This window comes from Rutidosis leptorrhynchoides, chromosome 6 (genome assembly GCF_046630445.1).
Source record: "Rutidosis leptorrhynchoides isolate AG116_Rl617_1_P2 chromosome 6, CSIRO_AGI_Rlap_v1, whole genome shotgun sequence".
NCBI lineage: Eukaryota > Viridiplantae > Streptophyta > Magnoliopsida > Asterales > Asteraceae > Rutidosis > Rutidosis leptorrhynchoides.
In genome coordinates this window covers 79,043,091-79,067,044 of record NC_092338.1, presented here as the reverse complement: position 1 = coordinate 79,067,044, position 23,954 = coordinate 79,043,091, and the positions used below count along the sequence as shown (strand labels likewise).

The 23,954-nt window shown below is 36.1% G+C and overlaps 1 protein-coding gene across 1 annotated transcript; it reads right to left on the bottom strand.

Moving 5' to 3' along the window:
- Window positions 1-17,550: 17,550 nt before the first annotated feature.
- On the bottom strand, window positions 17,551-19,241 carry LOC139853798 (heat shock cognate 70 kDa protein-like). Its single transcript, XM_071843152.1, has 2 exons — window positions 19,022-19,241; window positions 17,551-18,935 (listed from the first exon to the last, which is right to left on the bottom strand). The coding sequence occupies exons 1-2, from the start codon at window positions 19,239-19,241 to the stop codon at window positions 17,551-17,553; spliced, it is 1,605 nt and encodes a 534-aa protein (XP_071699253.1).
- Window positions 19,242-23,954: the final 4,713 nt, after the last annotated feature.

Genomic DNA, 23,954 nt, shown 5'->3' with positions numbered 1-23,954 from the left:
CTTTTCCTCTCAAACCCTCAAACCTTCAATCATCATCTAAATTCGTTCAAGGAGGATTCGATCAAAACAAATTGCATATTTGAACTCCTCGTGATCTCCTCTTCGTTTCCATACCGATTTCATCAATTTTGGGTAACTTTCTAAAATCACTAATTCTTGTGTTCTTGAGATTTTTAAGTTATAAGGTTGTTAATTAGTGTCTATGGCTCGAGTCTAGTTTGTTTATGTGATTTGTATGCTCGTTTTTGATATTTTGATGTAACTAGTTCATATTGAAAGAATGCTTGCTTAATCTTGAGTTTTAGGTGTTCATATGTTGTTGAATGATGAAAGTTCATGTTTTAATTGTGTTCCTAACATCACTAGCTTCAAATTGGTATGTAGGTTGACATGGATTAGTTTCATATGCAAGATTGTTGAATTTGTGATTTTGGATTAGGGTTTGATGAGCTTTACATGAACTTTTGATGCGTCAAATGCTATGAGATATTGTTGTTAAGTGTTTTGTTGCAATGTGTGTTTGATTACCTTCGAAACGGCATAACGTACATGTAAATTGGTTGCCCGAATCATAAAATGCGTTTTTGGAACTTAAACTTTGATTATGAATGTTTAATTACAGTTTTTGGTTGTTGTAAGTGGAAGTTTGATTGATGAAATGTACTTAGTTGTATTCCTCGTCAAAATACCTTTCCAACGATATATAATAGGCATTATAAGTGTTTGCGGGTCAAGAGTTGGGTTGGAAAAGGTTTTGGCTCGTGCATACTTTGGAAAAACAGAATCAGACCTGCACAGAGGGTGGCGCGGCGCGCCCCTACCCCGCGCGGCGCGCCAAATGGCCTGGCCAGAATTCTGTCCAACTTGGTCAATTTTTGAATAATGTTTGGCATGCTACGCACCTCCGATTAACATGTAACTTGGCCAACATGCTCATATATGATTTCTAAGATTAGAAAAATAGTTCGGAACCCGACCCGAACGTGTTGACTTTCGTTGACTTTGACCGACCAAAGTTTGACTTTTTGTCAAACTTAACCAAATGATTATGCAACCTTCCTAACTTATTTATATACTTGTATCTTGCATGAAACTTGGCAATTTGATTTCACATGCTAAATAATCGAGTCGTAACGAGCCATAGGACTAATTGAACATCTTTGACCTATCGTGTTTACCGTTATTGATACAACCTATTGTTTAGGTCAAGACTAGCATTGTTCTTTGCACACGTTTACTTGTTGAAGTACTTTACTACTCGTGCACTCAAGGTGAGATCATAGTCCCACTTTTACTCTTTTTGAACTTATATTTGGGATGAGAAAACATAAACGATTCTTTTGAACTAAGTGAACACAAGTACAGGAAAACAAACATTCTACATACGAGTTTAGAACAAAATCCTCAATTCGATTATCATTAGTTACACTTGCCGGGTGTAAGCGAGAACTTATGTTGTATGGATCCATATGGGTTTGACAAACCCTCATTCAAACGGTTCGCTACCGTTTACGAATGAAATATATTTTCGAGAAACAGTGTATGTTCTAGCACTAAGTGATGGGGTTCAATGGAAGGAAACGTTAAGCATTGATAATTGGGTGCTCGTGAAACAAACTTTTGGAATGTATTACTATTATTTCATTGATGCAAATCTTGTGGTTCACTTGTACTTACTTACTTAAACCTATGATTTCACCAACGTTTTCGTTGACAGATTTCTATGTTTTTCTCAGGTCCTTGAACGATACATGATACATGCTTCCGCTCATTATTTGATACTTGCATTGGATGTCGAGTATATGTGCATTTCATGGAGCGTCTTTTGACCTTACTTTAAACCGTGTCGCCTAGATTTCATTCGTATTATAACGTTGTAACTTAACTATTGGTTGAACAATTCTTGTAAACTTTGGGAACAATCTTTATTTTGAAATGAAGGCGACATATCTTTTGGTCAAACGTTGTTTTAAAGACTTATGACCACGTAACGGGACCTAAGTAGACGGCGCCGTCAATGACGATTTGGTCGGGTCGCTACAGATGGTATCAGAGCGTTGGTTGTAGGGATTTAGAGTTCATTAGTGTCAACCCCGAGTCATAGGGTACATTGGTGAGTCTAGACTACAACCGGCATATAGACTTGAAGTAGGAATTACTTGACTACTTGTGCATTTATACTCGAACGTTTCTACTCATATCTACTCTTAGTTCATCTTAATCTCACGTTGTTTAATTTGATTGACACGCCACCTTGACTATATGAAATGATGTCGAATGCACATATGAATTAGGGTAATATAATTTCCGGGATTATATTACGGTGACTCGTATGAACGTTCCGACATTATGACATAAAGAATTTAAGGCGAGTCGAGAAAAAAAAAAAAAAAAAAAAAAAAAAAAAAAAAAAAAAAACTTCTCTTTATCTTTATTCTATATCACGGTTAGTATTATTGAGAATACTAATCAATGATATTCTTGTGTCTTGAAGGAACAATGGCTCCTCGTCGTGTACGCCGCAATGAAACTCCCGAACAAGCTCTCGAACGGATGATAGCTACCGCCGTAGATGCGGCCATGGCCGGTCACTCATCCAACAACAATAATAATAACAACCACAACAACAACAACAACAACAACAACAACAATGGAGCCGGAAACTCAAACGAGGGATGCTCCTATAAAGCTTTCATGGGGTGCAAACCTCACACTTTTGATGGAACCGGGGGACCGGTCGTGCTCACCCGATGGTTTGAGCAAACGGAAGCCGTCTTTAGCATAAGCGGTTGTCGGGACCAAGACAAGGTCAAATACTCCACTCACACTTTCTCCGGAATTGCTCTAACATGGTGGAACACCTATGTTCAATCGGTGGGTACCGATGAAGCTCATGCCCTCTCTTGGGCCGACCTAAAGGAAAAGATGATTGTTGAATATTTTCCGCGCGAAGAAACCCGAAAGCTTGAGGAAGAACTAAGAGCTTTGAAAGCGGTCGGAAACGACCTTAAAGCTTATAATCAACGCTTCGCCGAACTATCCTTGATGTGTCCTAATCTTGTTAACCCCGAATCTCAAAGGATTGAGCTCTACATGCTCGGTCTTCCAAAAAGCATCAAACAAGGGGTGATGTCATCCAAACCCACTACTCATCAAGCCGCTATGAACATGGCTCGCCAACTAATCGAAACGGTTGACGAAATCGTAGTTCTGGCACCTAAAGCCGAGGATAAATCGAGCGGCAACAAAAGAAAGTGGGAACCCTCCCAATCAAGCAACAACAACTTTGCTAAGAAGCCTTACACCTCCGACGGCAAGAAAGGTTATGCCGGGAACCTACCTCTTTGCAACAAATGCAACAAACATCACTTTGGCGAATGTAGTAAGATAATTTGCCACCGGTGCCAAGGAGTTGGTCATAAGGCCAACGATTGTAAAAGTGCCACTCCCGTCGCTCGAAAGTGGCCCAATGCACCAAAGACGGGCACTTGTTACGAATGTGGCCAAACGGGTCATTATAGAAATGCATGCCCGAAAAGGAAAGATAACACCAATACGCGCGGCCGAGCTTTCAACATCAACACCGAGGAAGCCCGGGATGACACTGAACTAGTCACGGGTACGTTTCTTCTCAACAATTCTTATGTCTCTTGCTTATTCGATTCGGGTGCCGATAAATGCTTTGTATCCAAGACTTTGACTCATTCTTTTAGCACTCCACCTCTTCCATTAGATACCACTTATACCATAGAAGTAGCTAACGGAAAACTATTAAGTGCCGACACATATTACCGGGGGTGTACGTTAAACATTTTGGGTAAGGAATTTGAAATTGACTTGATACCCATGGAACTAGGAAGCTTTGATGTAATAATCGGTATGAATTGGTTAGTCAAAACGAAATCTCACATTCTTTGTGATCTTAACGCAATCCGAATTCCTATCGAGAATGGTGAACCTTTGATTGTTTATGGCGATAAGAGTTGCACCAGACTCAACCTCGTTTCGTGCCTTAAAGTTAGAAAACTACTTCGTAAGGGTTGTTTTGCGATCCTTGCCCACGTTAAGAAAGTCGAGTCCGATGAGAAGCACATCGATGATGTGCCAATTGTTAGTGACTATTCCGATGTATTTCCCGATGAATTGCCGGGTCTTCCGCCTCATCGACCGGTTGAATTCCAAATCGATCTTATTCCGGGAGCCGCACCCGTAGCGCGTGCACCATATAGACTCGCTCCATCTGAAATGCAAGAATTGCAAAGTCAAATCCAAGAACTACTTGATCGTGGTTTTATCCAACCTAGCCATTCACCTTGGGGCGCTCCGATTTTGTTTGTTAAAAAGAAAGACGGATCCCTACGAATGTGCATTGATTATCGCGAACTAAATAAATTGACGGTTAAGAACCGATATCCTCTTCCTCGCATCGATGACCTCTTTGATCAACTACAAGGGTCTTGTGTATATTCGAAAATCGATCTCCGCTCGGGTTATCATCAATTGAGGGTTAAGGGGGAAGATGTCTCCAAAACCGCTTTCCGAACTCGTTATGGTAGTTATGAATTCCTTGTCATGCCATTTGGTCTCACTAACGCACCGGCGGTGTTCATGGATCTTATGAACCGCGTGTGCAAACCGTATCTCGATAAATTCGTTATTGTGTTCATCGATGACATATTGATCTATTCTAAAAATGAAGAAGAGCACGAACAACATCTCCGACTTGTGCTTGAACTTTTAAGACAAGAACAACTCTATGCCAAATTCTCCAAGTGTGAATTTTGGTTAAAGGAAGTTCAATTTCTTGGTCATGTTGTAAGTGACCAAGGTATTAAAGTCGATCCATCGAAAATCGAAGCCATTAGCAAATGGGAGACTCCTACTACTCCTACTCACATTCGTCAATTTTTGGGTCTCGCCGGGTACTATCGTAGATTCATCGAAAATTTCTCTTTGGTTGCACGTCCTCTAACCGCCTTGACTCACAAGGGAAAGAAATTCATTTGGGCGACCGAACATGAATCCGCATTCCAAATCTTGAAAACGAAGCTAACCACCGCTCCTATCTTGTCACTTCCCGAAGGCAATGATGACTTTGTTGTATATTGCGATGCCTCAAAACATGGTTTTGGGTGTGTATTGATGCAACGAACGAAAGTCATTGCTTATGCTTCTCGACAACTTAAAATTCATGAACGAAACTATACGACACATGATCTCGAACTCGGAGCCGTCGTCTTTGCACTTAAAATGTGGAGACACTATCTTTATGGAACCAAGAGTACTATCTTCACCGATCACAAAAGTCTCCAACACATTTTCGATCAAAAGCAACTAAACATGAGACAACGACGGTGGATTGAAACTTTGAACGATTACGATTGCGAGCTTCGTTACCATCCCGGGAAGGCAAATGTAGTAGCCGATGCCTTAATTCGAAAAGAAAGAGTGGTGCCTCTCCGTGTCCGAGCTTTAAACATCACCATCCACACAAACCTTAATAGCCAAATTCGGGTAGCCCAAGATGAGGCTCTTAAGGATGAAAACATCTCTCTCGAACACTTGAACGTCCTCACCTCTCGATTCGAAGTTAAAGAAACCGGACTCCGATATTTCGCCGGAAGAATTTGGGTGCCTAGTTATGGGGACCTACGAAGCCTTATTTTAGATGAAGCCCATAAGTCACGATACTCGATTCACCCCGGTGCCAATAAGATGTACCACGACCTTAAACAGCTATATTGGTGGCCGAATATCAAAAGGGAAGTAGCTACTTATGTTTCCAAGTGTTTGACATGTTCCAAAGTCAAAGCCGAACACCAAAGACCGTCCGGACTACTTCGACAACCCGAGATCCCGCAATGGAAGTGGGAAGGGATAACGATGGATTTTATCACCAAACTACCAAAAACGACGGGCGGTTATGATACCATTTGGGTTATTGTTGACCGTCTCACCAAATCCGCACACTTCCTTGCCATGAAAGAAACGGACAAAATGGAGAAACTTGCACAACTTTACATTAAGGAGATCGTAGCCCGACACGGTGTACCTTTATCGATTATCTCCGACCGAGATGGCCGTTTCGTTTCTAGATTTTGGCGTACATTGCAAGAAGCGTTGGGAACACGTTTAGACATGAGCACCGCATATCATCCTCAAACCGATGGACAAAGCGAACGTACAATTCAAACCTTAGAGGACATGTTACGAGCTTGCGTGGTTGATTTCGGAAAAGCTTGGGACAAGCACTTACCTCTCGCCAAGTTCTCTTACAACAATAGTTATCACGCGAGTATTAAAGCCGCACCTTTTGAAGCGCTATATGGCCGCAAATGTCGTTCACCTCTTTGTTGGGCCGAGGTAGGCGACGTGCAAATCACCGGACCCGAACTCATTCACGAAACCACCGAGAAAATCGTTCAAATCCGAGATAGGCTTAGGACGGCCCGAAGTCGTCAAAAGAGCTATACCGATAAACGACGCAACGATCTTGAATTTCAAGTCGGTGACCGAGTAATGTTAAAAGTCGCACCTTGGAAGGGTGTAATCCGTTTTGGGAAACGCGGGAAGCTAAATCCGCGGTATATTGGTCCTTTCGAAATCTTGGAGCGTATTGGAACCGTTGCTTATCGTTTAGATCTTCCGCCTCAATTGAACTCCGTTCATCCTACCTTCCATGTATCTAACTTGAAAAAGTGTCTTGCCGAACCCGATATCGTCATCCCTCTCGAAGAACTTACTATTGATGACAAACTTCATTTTGTGGAGGAACCGGTTGAAATTGTGGACACCTCCGTCAAGACATTGAAACAAAGCCGAATCCCGATTGTCAAGGTTCGTTGGAATGCCAAAAGAGGACCCGAGTTTACTTGGGAAAGACAAGATCAAATGCAAAGGAAGTATCCTCATCTATTCGTGAATTCGGAAACGCAAGATCTCGAGGAAGAAACAACGACTACTACGCCTACTTAAATTTCGGGACGAAATTTCTTTTAAGGTGTAGGTAATGTAACATCCCGCCTTTTTCCATTTACTTTTCCGTTTAACTATTTAAGTTCCGTTATATGTTCATAACACATCTCGTTAATACGCGTTTGAATTATCTCGTTTAGGTAATTCCCGTACCCGGTTCCTAAGTTGAGGGACTAAAGTTGCCAAATGGAGAAAGAGATGACTAGGTCAACTAGTCAACTCTTTCCTCTCCATTCATTCTATCACCTCCCCCAAAATAATACTTCACCTTTTCCTCTCAAACCCTCAAACCTTCAATCATCATCTAAATTCGTTCAAGGAGGATTCGATCAAAACAAATTGCATATTTGAACTCCTCGTGATCTCCTCTTCGTTTCCATACCGATTTCATCAATTTTGGGTAACTTTCTAAAATCACTAATTCTTGTGTTCTTGAGATTTTTAAGTTATAAGGTTGTTAATTAGTGTCTATGGCTCGAGTCTAGTTTGTTTATGTGATTTGTATGCTCGTTTTTGATATTTTGATGTAACTAGTTCATATTGAAAGAATGCTTGCTTAATCTTGAGTTTTAGGTGTTCATATGTTGTTGAATGATGAAAGTTCATGTTTTAATTGTGTTCCTAACATCACTAGCTTCAAATTGGTATGTAGGTTGACATGGATTAGTTTCATATGCAAGATTGTTGAATTTGTGATTTTGGATTAGGGTTTGATGAGCTTTACATGAACTTTTGATGCGTCAAATGCTATGAGATATTGTTGTTAAGTGTTTTGTTGCAATGTGTGTTTGATTACCTTCGAAATGGCATAACGTACATGTAAATTGGTTGCCCGAATCATAAAATGCGTTTTTGGAACTTAAACTTTGATTATGAATGTTTAATTACAGTTTTTGGTTGTTGTAAGTGGAAGTTTGATTGATGAAATGTACTTAGTTGTATTCCTCGTCAAAATACCTTTCCAACGATATATAATAGGCATTATAAGTGTTTGCGGGTCAAGAGTTGGGTTGGAAAAGGTTTTGGCTCGTGCATACTTTGGAAAAACAGAATCAGACCTGCACAGAGGGTGGCGCGGCGCGCCCCTACCCCGCGCGGCGCGCCAAATGGCCTGGCCAGAATTCTGTCCAACTTGGTCAATTTTTGAATAATGTTTGGCATGCTACGCACCTCCGATTAACATGTAACTTGGCCAACATGCTCATATATGATTTCTAAGATTAGAAAAATAGTTCGGAACCCGACCCGAACGTGTTGACTTTCGTTGACTTTGACCGACCAAAGTTTGACTTTTTGTCAAACTTAACCAAATGATTATGCAACCTTCCTAACTTATTTATATACTTGTATCTTGCATGAAACTTGGCAATTTGATTTCACATGCTAAATAATCGAGTCGTAACGAGCCATAGGACTAATTGAACATCTTTGACCTATCGTGTTTACCGTTATTGATACAACCTATTGTTTAGGTCAAGACTAGCATTGTTCTTTGCACACGTTTACTTGTTGAAGTACTTTACTACTCGTGCACTCAAGGTGAGATCATAGTCCCACTTTTACTCTTTTTGAACTTATATTTGGGATGAGAAAACATAAACGATTCTTTTGAACTAAGTGAACACAAGTACAGGAAAACAAACATTCTACATACGAGTTTAGAACAAAATCCTCAATTCGATTATCATTAGTTACACTTGCCGGGTGTAAGCGAGAACTTATGTTGTATGGATCCATATGGGTTTGACAAACCCTCATTCAAACGGTTCGCTACCGTTTACGAATGAAATATATTTTCGAGAAACAGTGTATGTTCTAGCACTAAGTGATGGGGTTCAATGGAAGGAAACGTTAAGCATTGATAATTGGGTGCTCGTGAAACAAACTTTTGGAATGTATTACTATTATTTCATTGATGCAAATCTTGTGGTTCACTTGTACTTACTTACTTAAACCTATGATTTCACCAACGTTTTCGTTGACAGATTTCTATGTTTTTCTCAGGTCCTTGAACGATACATGATACATGCTTCCGCTCATTATTTGATACTTGCATTGGATGTCGAGTATATGTGCATTTCATGGAGCGTCTTTTGACCTTACTTTAAACCGTGTCGCCTAGATTTCATTCGTATTATAACGTTGTAACTTAACTATTGGTTGAACAATTCTTGTAAACTTTGGGAACAATCTTTATTTTGAAATGAAGGCGACATATCTTTTGGTCAAACGTTGTTTTAAAGACTTATGACCACGTAACGGGACCTAAGTAGACGGCGCCGTCAATGACGATTTGGTCGGGTCGCTACAAATCACCCTCAATAATTTAAATTGTTACTGATTTCTTGCAAATGAAGGCATTGCAAGATCTTAAGTGTGTGAAGGGGTTAAATTCTTTCGGATTTTAAAATTTTTACTTTATACACTTGGTTACCATTAAAAATACTAGTAAAGCAGTAGTTGTATTAGAATCTATACCATTAAAAATACTAGTAAAGCAGTAGTTGTATTAGAATCTAGTGTTCTCTGATAACAAAGAACAGCCCTAGTCTTATATACTGACTACCCAATTCTAGTAAAATTTTTCAAAATTTTCAATTAAATGAACTCAAAATTATGTTTATACATATTTATGAACAATAAAACTAGGTGTTAACACCGAAATTATTGTTACCACGGAAATGACATAAATTGAGAAACAAACCAAAATGTTAGAATTCATTTAAAATGGAATAGAGGAGAACAAAAAGGAAAAATAAAAGCCAAGTGTGGAAAAATTCACCAAGTTATTTAAAACATATATCACATATTTTTGTACAAATAATTGAAAATACTTTTGTTTTGGACTAAACTAAAAAGTTTTACCCAATTTACTGTAAGAAAGATGGATATACACGATGAATCAATTCCATCATTTAAAAGGAAGTAAAGTCTTCCGAAAACGAAACGCGCTTCTTGATTTAGGTCATGAAATTGTCGTCCAGACCAGCTGTAGGTTGACGAAAAATCTAGAAAAGTCATCTCTAAAATCAGCAGGAAATCCACGGACCTCAGCATCAAACAGGGTCGCCAAGTGGTCAGATTTATCCTAACCATGAGAAGGATTTATCTCGTACAATGGGGAGGGCGTCGTGCAAATTAGCTGGATAAGACTAATGAATCAGACCCCCAGAAAGGATAATCTCCTTAAAGATCAAAAAAATCAGCTTTTAAGACTGATATTACTCAATCCTTGAGATTGACCTTAAAGATTGAGAATTCAAACTCATGGAATTCGATGATATCTAAACTAGAGCTTGAACGAGAAAATATTTTGATCAAAATTACAAACCGATTTGTTTTCTGAAAACCCATTTTCAATGCGTTCATTACCATTGAACGTAAAATCCTAGGAATTCACCTGGAATTCATTAGGTCACCTGAACCAAATCGGGTGTCAACCGTAAGAACGGTGGTTGCATAGCATGGTCAAAGACAGGACCTTGTACCAGACTGGAAAATTATAAGGGTGAGCTTTACTATTGCTCCTACAAAGGATAGTAATTGCGTCCGACACGTTATAAGACCATAATTAAAAGCATATCAGGGGACATTGCCTTAACAGTTGCTTGTTCAACGCTTTCCTTTACAACCGGACGGTAGTTTATCTAAAGGTAATATTCGGAGCAAGTATACTGGACGTGTTGCTTTCCTAATACAAGGTTAGCAAGTGGGTAACACAAAACCGCAAGTTTTGAGCTAAAATTTTCAAATTTAAAACCCACCAAACCCACAAAAATATTTTGCAAACACCAGTGAAGGGTTATTCCGAAAAACTTATCTAGGGTAAAAACTAGATTTAATTTTCAAAAGATCAAATGTTTTCATAAAGATCCAATTTCCTTAAAGGATCTAAATTTTATAGTCATGTGGGACTGTAAACCACATCGTTACTACCATTGTTTATACTGCCGTAAAGAAATCACTGATGTACAAAGTGTGAAGAATAAAGAAGTGATTCTAGTATTTCAAGACTATATTGCTTGAGGACAAGCAACGCTCAAGTGTGGGAATATTTGATAATGCTAAAAACGAACATATATTTCATAGCATTATTCCTCAAGAAAGACAAGCTTTTAGTTGCAATTGTTCTATTTACAAGTGATATTCGTTTAAATAATAAAAGGTGAAGACAAAAGATAGATTCGACGAATTGAAGATGCAAACGACCAAAAAGCTCAAAAGTACAAAATACAATCAAAGAGGTTCCAATTATTCATAAGAAACGTCTCAGAATTACAAGAGTACAAGATTCAAAACGCAAAGTACAAGATATTAAATTGTACGCAAGGACGTTCGAAAATCCGAAACCGGGACATGAGTCAACTCTCAACGCTCGACGCAACGGACTAAAAATTACAAGTCAACTATGCACATAAATATAATATAATATTTAAATAATTCTTATAATTATTTATATATTATATAATATATTATAAACCGTCGGCAAGCTAGCAGCCAAGGCTGTGTGAGCTGGAAATACGAACTCCGCGAGTTGTGGAGTTTGTAGTGAAAAAATTACGCGAGTCGCGGAGCCCCAAAAACTGAAACTGCCTATAAAGCTCGCACATTCTGATCGTAAAAAAATATCCATAATCTATCTCTCTCTCAATATATATATATCTATATATATATATATATATATATATATATATATATATATATATATATATATATATATATATATATATATATATATATATATATTTATATTTTAATTTTAATTTTAATTTTAAATCCTAATAATAAGGGTATGTTAGCGAATGTTGTAAGGGTGTAAGTCGAAATTCTGTCCGTGTAACGCTACGCTATTTTTAATCATTGTAAGTTATGTTCAACTTTTTTAATTTAATGTCTCGTAGCTAAGTTATTATTATGCTTATTTAATCCGAAGTAATCATGATGTTGGACTAATTACTAAAATTGGGTAATTGGGCTTTGTACCATAATTGGGGTTTGGATAAAAGAACGACACTTGTGGAAATTAGACTATGGGCTATTAATGGGTTTTATATTAACTAAACAATACCTTGTTAATTTAATATACAAATTTATAATTCGACGTATTTATATATAACCACATACGCTTGACTGGGTACGGTGGGCGGGATATCTATAAATACCAATAATTATTCATTTTACCGGACACGGAACTGGATTAATAGTTAATAGACTTGTTGAAACAGGGGTGAATTACATTCAAGGGTAATTGGTGTAATTGTTAACAAAGTAGTAAAACCTTGGTTTACACGCACTCGATAACCTGGTGTATTCATTAAACAAAGTATTAAAACCTTGTTACAATTCGAATCCCCAATTAGTTGGAATATTTGACTTCGGGAATAAGAATAATTTGACGAAGGCTTTCGCTCTTTATATTTATGACTGATGGACTATTATGGACAAATCCGTATGGACATATTAAATAATCCAGGACAAAAAACAATTAACCCATGGGCATAAAACTAAAATCAACACGTCAAACATCATGATTACGGAAGTTTAAATAAGCATAATTCTTTTATTTCATATTTAATTTCCTTTATTTTATATTTAACTGCACTTCTAATTATCGTACTTTTATTTATTGTTATTGTATTTAATTGCACTTTTAATTATCGTACTTTTTAATTATCGCAATTTTATTTTATCGCACTTTCATTATCGTTATTTACTTTACGCTTTAAATTAAGTTATATTTATTTTTAGGTTTTAACTGCGACTAAAGTTTTTTAAAATCGACAAACCGGTCATTAAACGGTAAACCCCCCCCCCCCCCCTTATAATAATAATATTACTTATATATATATTTGTATTTTTATAAAATAAAACTAATATAGCGTTAAGCTTTGTTTAAAGATTCCCTGTGGAACGAACCTGACTTACTAAAAACTACACTACTGTACGATTAGGTACACTGCCTATAAGTGTTGTAGCAAGGTTTAAGTATATCCATTCTATAAATAAATAAATATCTTGTGTAAAATTGTATCGTATTTAATAGTATTTCCTAGTAAAATTTAAAAGCTATTTTATATACACCTCGCATAACATCAGCTACGTTTTGGTAGTAATGGTAAGTTCTAACTTCGAATTTCATTTGTTAGATTTGATATTCAAGTTAGGGTTTGAGATTGTTAGTTGTAAAACCCATTTGGTTGATGAAGAGGGTTTATGGAAACTTGCTATTTTGATATTTGGCGGATTTTGGGTTGGTTAATGATTTAACCATGTTTAAGACTCGTAAATGGTGTATAATCACTAGTGTTAGTGATTATTGATGTTTTGGAAACCATTAGGGTTCTTATGGTTGACTAACTTTGACTAGAGTCAAAATTAGGGTTTGGTGATGATTATGACCCAATTGTCGATTTAATAAGGTTTATAAACTTAAAATGGATTAAGTTGAAGTATAAAACCGAGTTAAATATGTTTTGTTGTTAAAACTTGCTAATGGCGCGATATTGACTTCTTATGGGTCAAATTAGGGTTTAAGTGTCATTTTGGGCAAGATAGGTGTTTAACACCTATGATTGGGTTTGATTGGCATATTAGGACCATTCTCACTTGTGTTAGTGATTATTGGTTAGTTTGGGCGCGGTTTGTGCTTAGAAGTGCATTTGGGTCGAAATTGCACTAGTTGTCAATTTGGGTTGATTTGTAAATCCACCCTAATTGTGTTGTTGTGTTTGTGATAATGGAATAGGTACATTCCATCGATGTGTTGCGGATTATTCGGTGGCATTCTTCAAGGCGACAAGGTGAGTGGAATATTTATACATGTATGTATGTAGTTTATTTACTCGTACACGATGTGGGCCTTTGGTGCCACATCGTGAGTATTGGGCGTTATGTCACAAGATGGTGACTTATTGAGGTTAAGGGTGAAGAGAACTACGGGTTGGTAGTGTCTCGTTAGGTGCCTCACAAGTCGGTGACACCTCATGGTGGTTCACGAGGCGGTGACCCACTTTGGTAATTGGTTGATGGTTCACAAGTCGGTGATACCATAAGTTGGGGAAGTGATTCACAAGTCGGTGACACTTCGTAGTGTTCACGAGTCGGTGACACTAGATGGTGATTCACAAGTCGGTGACACCTTATGATGAGTCACAAGTCGGTGACATTTCTTAGTGTTCACAAGTCGGTGACACTAGGTGGGGCTTCACAAGTCGGTGATGCCACATGGTGATTCACAATTCGGTGACACCTTATGATGAGTCACAAGTCGGTGACATCATACGAGTGAGACTCGACGTTATTGGTCGTTTACAAGTCGGTAGTGCCATAGCTGGGAACGGTTTGTTATATTTATGCATTGTTGTGATTTAGTATATTATTGTGGCGATTTATATACTAACGTTGTTGCTAGTCGTATGTTTGGTGTTGCTAGCTCGTTTATGCATTTTGTTTGCATGGTATTGTAAGTGGATGCGTGTAGGTAAATTACATATGTATATGTATAAGTATTGCATTCACTAAGCGTTAGCTTACCCTCTCGTTGTTGACCTTTTTATAGATTGCATGGATGCGGAGGCTCGGGTAAGCGAGGACTAGTGGACTTGCGTAGTTTCTTTAGAAGGCTTGCTTTTGGATTGATTAGGATTGGGTAGCGTATCCCCAATCGCCATGCTCGGCCTTTATTTTGTATTACAAATCATGTGGTTGAAAACTTGTATTTTCGTACGAAAGTCGTAAAACGGCCGATGTGGGCCCGGTCTTCGTAAAACTAATTTTATTAATGGAACGTGTTAGTTCTACATATATTAATGTATGGTTAAAAGCGTTTTGTCTAAATACGTCGGGAAGTGGTCAAACATTTTCGCATTTCATGACTTTTTGGACAGGCCAGTTTGGCGCGCCGCGCGGCCATATGGCGCGCCGCGTCATATGCTGTTCCAGCAAAAAAAAAAAAAATTTTAATTGATATTTCCGCTTGGTCGTTTGTATTACGGGTTGGGATGTTACACGTAAAGTCAATATTTTAATGTGGAGACTTTAGATAGACAGACTTTTAAACCCTTTGAATCTCTCCTCTCAGGGTTTGAAGGTGCTCATCTTGGACGAGGACAGGAAGGATTCAAAAACAACCAAGATTGTGTATCGAGGCGTATTTAGATTAAATATTTGTCATATTATGTTGTTTTCAAATTTTAAAGTGAATTTTTTTTTTTATATGAATATAATGGTTGGGTAACATGTTTGACATTATTTGATTAAAAATTTAAGCTATTTTGCTGGTGTTGCATTGTTTCCTGTTCTTAAGGTTTGTGTAATACAAACTCACATATATATTTTATAATTTGTTTGATAAAGATTTCATTTAGCTGCTAATTTGTTTGATAAAGTATTCATTTGTTGTGCTAAACATTTACTTGAAGAGCTGCAAGTCCAAGTAAAGAATGTGATCAGGTTGAAGGTAATGGCATTGAAGATTAGAAGCTCAAATCAGTCCAGGGATGCGGCTGCTGCTTCTGGGATCTTGATATTAGTTTTCAAGAAACATGTGTGTATGACGCTGGTAATCCTTAAAACTTTTAGTGATAAGTCACTCTTTATGTTATGTTGCTCTTAGGGAGGTGCAGCTCAAGTGTGTATAAATATCGGTTTGTGGAAATCTGTTGTATTGGTGCTGTTATAATTGTTGTCATGCTACTTTCACTTTTTTTAAGTCAAAACACTTGACATGAGTGTCATTGCACACATTTATGATCCACAAACCTACCAGATTTATACTATTACATATTTACTTAATTGATATGTTTTTGTTATGTCTTAGGTAGGCCATCCGTTAACAATATGGGAACAATTCAATTAGTGCATCTTATTCACAAAATTTGTACATTTCTAATTTTCATTGCCAAAACCCGCAAATTTGCGGGTCTTAAGCTAGTATAGTATGAAAATATTACTATTTTAAAAAAAAAAAAAATTCAGAAAGCTCTCATACCATTTGTTTTGATAAACTGAATGTACTGAATGTTTTTAATGCTATATATATTACATATGGCTAATGCTGGAATCTCGGATTTGTTCATTTCCTTTTTATTTCTAACATAGGCCATTCTCTTTATACTATGAGAGCGTCAAGTAGTTTTGTCAGTTGGGAAATTATTCTTTTCTGCTTAAATATGGATGATTGAATTTGTATATTCTACACCTATTTGATAACCGTTTTGAGTACTTGAACTTGTAATCATTTTTTCTTAAAATTAGTAATGCGGTTGTACGTCTAGCTGCCAAGTGATGCCCCTAACCATGAATTTGAAGCGAGTAAATAAAAGGTTGTAAAAAAGGGTGGGATTGGATATTATTTTTGTCGTATAAAAAGATTGACAATCCATGAAATTTCATTAATAAACTGTATAGATTATAGATAAGGGAGATGTATTTTCACATTCATTTTTTGATAGATCTGTTTTACTATCATTTCTCAAAATACCCTTTATATTATCTCTCACCTCTCCCTATTCTTTTACACATTCAAGGCAATTTTAGTAATTTGTGTAAAAATATAGTGGATCTATCAAAATGAAGTCTACAAATATGGTGGATATACCCGTCAGTATCAGCTCATTTAGAGGAAGTCTATAATTTGAAATTAGATGGATATATAAAGACTAGTGAAATAACCCGTGAAATCAAGGGTTTGTTTAAACGAAAGAATTTAATGACATGTTTTAGGTATTAAATGAATGTAAATGTTAAACTCATTTATTTTAATGACCCGTTTGATTAAGAAACTTGTCGGTGTTTTTACAAATATATAGAGACATGTATTTTTGTATACATATGTAACATAATTAATTTCGTAAAAAGAATCCGTATTTAAATATTAATAATATAATAATTATAATTATTATATTAAAAGTAAATAATAATAATAAAATTCGCTCAAAGTTTATATTTATATTTTTATTAATAATAATAATAATAAGTAATAATAAACGCCTTTTAATTTTTTTTTAAAAATTAAAATTACAATTTAGGAGAGATTAATATTTCCTTTTATAAAAGATTTCGTATTATTTTTTTAATTAAATTAATATATAATTATGTCATCATCATTATAAAAAGTAAAGGGTAATTAACTGATGATATCATCATTTTAGAGTTTTATATGACTATATAGATAGAAAGACAAAGTCTTCGATCATCTTTATAACATACTCCGTATTTATATAAACCAACTATTCAACTTGACATATTTAAAATATCTCTTGTCAGCTCTCAGCTTCAAAAATATTTGCAACTAAGCAAGTATTCTTTGTAGCAATTTGCATTTGTATTAGTAAATTGTTATTTCCATTGTGTTTCTTGATTGCATTACTTTTTTTTGCATTCTGTTGCTCTGTTTTTGGCCATGAAATCAAATCATTCATAGCTTTTTTTCATAAATATTATTTAACATTTACATGAATCATAGTCAGAAACTTAAGTAGAAAAAGTAAAAGATACATATATATACATATACAGATAATACTTGAAAACAGAAACATTATTGGTCTCCTTTGGTCCTCACTGTGACAATCAGCTTCATAGCGCAATCTTTTTCAGCATCTTCTCAATGTCATCGTTGGACACATTTCCACTCCCAGCAATTATTATACCTTCTTTATTACCATTAGATTGCGACTCAGCAGTGACGTTAAGGATGCCATTCGCATCCATGTTAAAGCGAACATTCGCTTTTTCTTGACCGGCAGGCGCAGGTGGAAGACCGTAAAGGATAAATTTATCAAGAAGTATGTTGTCCTTTATATTGCTGCACTCACCTTGATAAACCGGGAATGATATAGATGTTTGATTGTCAAACCTTGTATAAATAATTTTCTCTTTCATGCTAGGTATTGGTGTGTTTCTCGGGATTACTACACTCATATGTGATTCACAAACCCCAACGCCAAGGGACAGAGGTGTCACATCTAAAAGTATAATATCTTTCACAGTTTTATTGCCATTATCAGTTAAGTTTGCCGCCAAGACTGCTGCACCATAAGCCACAGCTTCATCTGCATTAATGCTTTTACAAAGTTGTTTCCAATCAAATAACTCACGCAACATATGTTGTACCTTGGGGATGCGTGTCGACCCACCAACAAGGACTATATCATCAACATCATTCTTTTGAACATTCCCATCTGTCAAACATTTCTCGACTTGCTTAATGCACGTGTTAAAAAAACCTGCATTGAGCTCCTCGAATTTAGCACGGGTGAACTTTGTTGAAAAATCAATTCCCTTGTATAGAGCATCAATTTCGATGGATGTTTGAGTTGTTGAAGACAGATCCCTCTTTGCTTTTTCACAAGCAATTTTTAATTTCCCCATTGCTTTTTCATTTGTGCTGATATCTTTCTTTTGTGTTCTCTTGAATTCTTGTACACAGTGTTTGACCATCGACTTGTCAAAATCCTCTCCACCTAAACGAGTGTCGCCACCCACCGCTTTAACACTAATGGTTCCATCTTTTGTAATAGTCAAAAGCGACACATCGAATGTTCCCCCACCCAAGTCAAAGATGAGGACAGTTTTTTCATTTGGGAGGTTTCTATCAGCACTTTTGTCTAGACCGTAGGCAATTGCAGCTGCTGTCGGTTCATTAATCAATCGCAACACATTGAGGCCAGCCAGTGTTCCAGCATCCTTTGTTGCCTGTCTTTGTTTGTCACTAAAATACGCAGGTACGGTGATCACTGCATCGGTCACTGTTGTTCCAAGGTATGCTTCTGCAGCAGCTTTCAAATGCTTTAGAATCATTGATGAAATTTCTTCGGCTGAAAATTGCTTTTTTATGCCTTTGTGTTCAAGAACTATCATTGGCTTATCGGGTGACCCTTCTACTACCCTAAAAGGCCATGATTGAATATCCTCCTGCACTCTGCTATCATTGAATCTGTTTCCAATCAACCGCTTTGCATCTGAAAGTTATGATAATAGATGTATAAGAGGCTTCATACACATAGGATGGGTAAATATGTTAATGTTGTTGATAAAAGTAACTTACCAAAAACGGTATTAGTAGGGTTCCTGATCATTTGATTTTTTGCACTGTCACCAACTAAAAGTTCTGTCTCGTTAGTAGCTACACATGATGGGGTAATATTGTAACCCTGTTCATTAGGAATGGTCTCAACACGATTGTGTTTATCAAACCAAGCAGCAACACACGAGAATGTGGTACCCAAATCAATACCGATTGCTGTTGGCTTAACTCTTGAAGACATTTTGAATACGTAGCTCTGGACAAAGAAAGGGAATATATTAAATGAATATAGACTCTTCATAGAAATCAGATAAGAAAAATAGTTGAAACTCTAGTTTTTTATTCTTGTTAGGAATGAATACTGGGTAATTTACATACATTTTTTGAGTTGGGGAAAGATATTTTTTTAATTTGAATATTTGGTTTATAAATCTTTTATAAAGATACTGAAGAGACTTTGTGCTTCCACTTTAAAATGTCCATATAGAATTGGGCAAGGTGGGGGACATTTTCAGGCCCCATTATATTATATTGATACTCTGGTTAGACACTTTAATAAACAACGCAGAACTTTTATATGCAATTTTTTATGTTTATTTTAGTAAAACTAAAAATTATAATAGATCAAAAGATCTAAGTGAGATACTTAACACGTCTGACTGACAATATCAAGGGTTATTCAATATATGTAGTAACGGCCGGGGTCCGTGAAACCTTTGTTTGGGATTTTTTTTACAGAGTATTCTTCAAATTATATGTGACATATACGACGCCATATATTTTTGGAATTTATAGTATATAATTAATTTTGAAAAAAAAAATCAATGAAAAGATCCAATCAAACTATTTCATCATCCTATTGAAAGAAACTCTCGCTACATTTAAACAAACAGTGTCTAAATACATCAATACATTATCATTGTCAAACATCTATCAATTCTTACCCTAAAATATACTCCATAATAGTTATATAGACATTATATTTTTAACTTTAACCATGTTGATCAAATTTGATATACATGGATCAAATTACGAATTTGAGTAACCTACGAAATCATTTAAAACTATGCATGACTTTGGAAAACAAGATAATAAAAAATGAGTGAACTATACAATTATTCTAAAGAACTTGTGTAATTTCTTGAATCCGTTTGCAAATGAATAAATAGCATCCGTAACATCATGTCAAATGAATTCACAAAAGTCTCCACATCATTTTTAATCCATGAAAACGAATAACTAAGAACACTACAAGAAACTTAATTTGTTGATCTTTAGCTCTTTACATATATCATAACTAAGTCAACAAATAGTCAACAAACCTTCATATATATTTATATTTCATATATTATTAATTTACACAATAAAAGAAGTCATAATATGTGGTACCTGTTACAAACCACAAGCAGCAGCCGATGGAAAAGAGAAGGTGGCCGGTGGGGAGTTGAGCCGGAAGAAGGAGGGTGTTGACTGACTTTTTCAGGAAAGGGAGGCGATGGGACTATGGGAGTTTCTTAATGCAATATTATTGCTTACTCCGTATATATATATAAATAAATTATAAATTATATAAATATAAACTATAAATAAATATAAACTAAATGTAATAAAATATAATAATAATTAAAAATTAACAAAATGTTTAGAAGCCTAAGGTTTTCATCTGAATATATGATAGATTTTACTAGTGAAATGACCCGTGAAATCACGGGTTTATTTAAACGAAACAGTTTAATAATATGTTTTAGGTATTAAGAGAATGTAAATACTAAATTCATTTAGTTTAATGACCCGTGGAACAACGAATTCTGACTAAGAAACTTGTCATATTTACAAATATATTGATTTGTACTTAACTTGGTCAGAATAAATGAATTACCTTGATGTACTTAATGTAACGACCCGACAAAATCGTCATTGACGGCGCCGTTAACTCAGGTCCTGTTGCGTGGTCATAGTCCCTAAATGAGACGCGTTTGACCAAAATTATGTCGCATTCATTTGAAACGTGTATGACTTGCAAAGTTTAGTTTACCAAACGGTTCGACAACAAGTTTAAGTTTACAAAAGTATAAAGTATAAAAAAAATAACTTGCGACATAATATAAGTTGAAAATCACGAATGCTATCAATAGCGTATGCATGTAAACATTAAGTTTAAATCCAAAGGTGTTATCACTAGCGTATGCATGTATGCTTGACCCCAAGCAAGTAATCAAAGTGTGCGGAAGCATGTATCAAGTAGCCAAGTATGAACCTGAGAAACGTATAGAAAATTGTCAACGAAAAACGTTGGTGAAATCATAGGTGTTTGTATAAAGTATGTTTTGAACCACAAGATTTAGTATAAACCGATTATCAAGCGTATACATCTCAAAAGATGTGTTTGTATCACGAGCATCTAATTATCAAAGCTTAACTGAATCTTACCTCTGCATATAGTGTTAGAACCTACACTATTCCGATAAAATTATATTTCACCCGCTAACGGTAGCAAACCATCCGAATGAGGGTACGTTAAATCCGTATGGCCACACAACATAAGTTTACGCTTACACCCTACAAGTGTAACTGATGATAATTGGACTTGAGGATTTTTGTTCTAACTCGTACGTATCTTTGCTTTCGTATTTGTGTTCAAAGTATAAGAGTATAAACCGTATAAAATGTATACAAAGTATATGTTTCTCAGCCCACGATTTAAAGTATAAAAGTTATTGAAAAGGTGGGACTATGATCTCACCTCGAGTGCACGAGTATAAATGTACTTCACAAAGTAAACGTGTGCATGAAAGTTGTTTAGCCTTGACCTAAACAAGTAAGTTGTATCAATTAACCGGTTACGACACACGGTCGGGCGAAATGTGTTCAATTAGTCCTATGGCTCGTTACGACTCAAATATATAGCATGTGAATCACGTTGTCAAGTTTCATGCAAGAATTAAGTATAAAGGCACGTTAGAACGATTGCATAAGTGTTTGGTTAAGTTTGACTAAAGTCAAACTTGGTCAAAGTCAACAAAAAAGTCAACGGAGTCGGGTCGGGTATCCGACAATTTTTCTGAGGTTTTTAATCATATATAAGCATGTTGGCCAAGTTTCATGTTGATCGGGGGTGCGTAGCATAGTTAGAATTAAACGAAAATGCGTATTTTTGGACAGCCAGGGCCCGGAGCGGCGCTCCAGGACCCTGAGCGGCGCTCAGTATGGCTGTTCAGCAAGTCTGGCAGTTTTTGAACACTCAAGCACGAATCCAACTTCAAACAATCATAACTTATGATCCGTAAACATTCAAAACACGTATCTTATATCGTTGGAAAGGTATTTTACAAGGAATACAACTAAACACATTTCATAAATCAAACTCATCATTTACAACAACAAAAACCTCGTCGAATGATCGTTAAATGTTCAAAATCAAAGTTTCAAGCTCATAAAACGCATTTCTTGACTCGGGAATCCAATTTACACATACGATACGCCGTTTTGAAGGTAATGAAACATACAATACAACTAAACACTTATTAACAACATTTCATAGCATTCAATGCGTCAAAAGGTTATTTTAAAGTTCATCAAACCCTAACCAAAATGATGAATTCAACCATTTTGCAATTGAAGCTTTTCTAAATCAACCAACACATTAAATTGAAGCTAATGATGCTAGTAACACATTTAATACATGAACTTTAACATTTAAACAACATTTAATCACTCAAAACTGAAGATTAAACACACCCATTTTTCATATTCAAACTAGTTACTCAAAACAACAAATCGAGCAAACTAAACACATATTCATGTTAGACTTGAGCCATAGACACTAACTAACACCATTTTAAGTCTATAAAATGAATTTTAGAAATCTAGAGTTCTTAAAAACTTTACCCCAAGTAGTGAAATTGATACCAAAATGTAGACGATGAAGAGAGGATTCCAAAAGTACGATTTGTTTTGAGGTTAGCTTCTTGATTCGAATTTAGATGATGAATTAGTGATGAAGATCAAATGGTGGAAGTTTGGAAGTAAAAAAAATGGAGAGAAAATGGAAAAGAAAAGAAAAATAATGAATGGTGGGGCGGGAGGTGGTTGACTAGTCAACCACTAGTTACCTCTGAGAGGACCCGTTCATATACATTATAAACGATTCACAATAGTTGATTTCATTGCGAGGTACTTGACCTCTATATGATACATTTTACAAACCTTGCATTCGTTTTTAAAAGACAAACTTTCATTTACATCGAAAGTTGACGGAAATGCATACCCTTTCATAATATATCCATCTATAATTGACTTAATAATAATCTTGATGAACTCGACGACTCGAATGCAACGTCTTTTGAAATATGTCATGAATGACTCCAAGTAATGTCTCTAATATGAGCTAATGCACAGCGGAAGATTTCTTTCATACCTGAGAATAAACATGCTTTCAAGTGTCAACCAAAAAGTTGGTGAGTTCATAGGTTTATCATAAAATAATAAAATTCATCATTTTGATAGACCACAAGATTTAAATCATGCATGGTACAAATGGGCCTGAATCCTATACCCACCTGTAATGTACATGCGATATCTTTTAAATACAGTACACCTTTCTCGTGTACGAAATCATCTTTCATAAATCTTAGTAACCGTACACATATCTTGTGCACAAAAATAACATACACATAACCTGTGTATAAAATCATTCTCTCGATACATAACATTCACTTTTCATTGCTTTCATAGCTTGGCTTGGTAACCGACCTTAACATATAATGCGCATAAATAATATCCCCAAAACAGAACATCTCGTCTGTATAATATATAAACCTCGAAGTACTAAACACCACGCCCACTAGCCCTTCCGTCTAGTGAACATTCTGGGTGGGGGTGTTAAACCCGGTAGCTACCTTTAGGATTCGCGTCAATTAGGCGTGCACTAATTCTCAAAATTAGTGATGTTCCC

What these genes read in the sequence shown, in the direction of transcription:
- LOC139853798 (XM_071843152.1), bottom strand. Translation starts at nt 19,241, where the DNA reads ATGTCTTCAAGAGTTAAGCCAACAGCAATCGGTATTGATTTGGGTACC. An exon ending in CCCTACTAATACCGTTTTTG is followed by an intron (nt 18,936 to 19,021) that starts GTAAGTTACTTT and finishes CATAACTTTCAG; the next exon opens with ATGCAAAGCGGTTGATTGGA.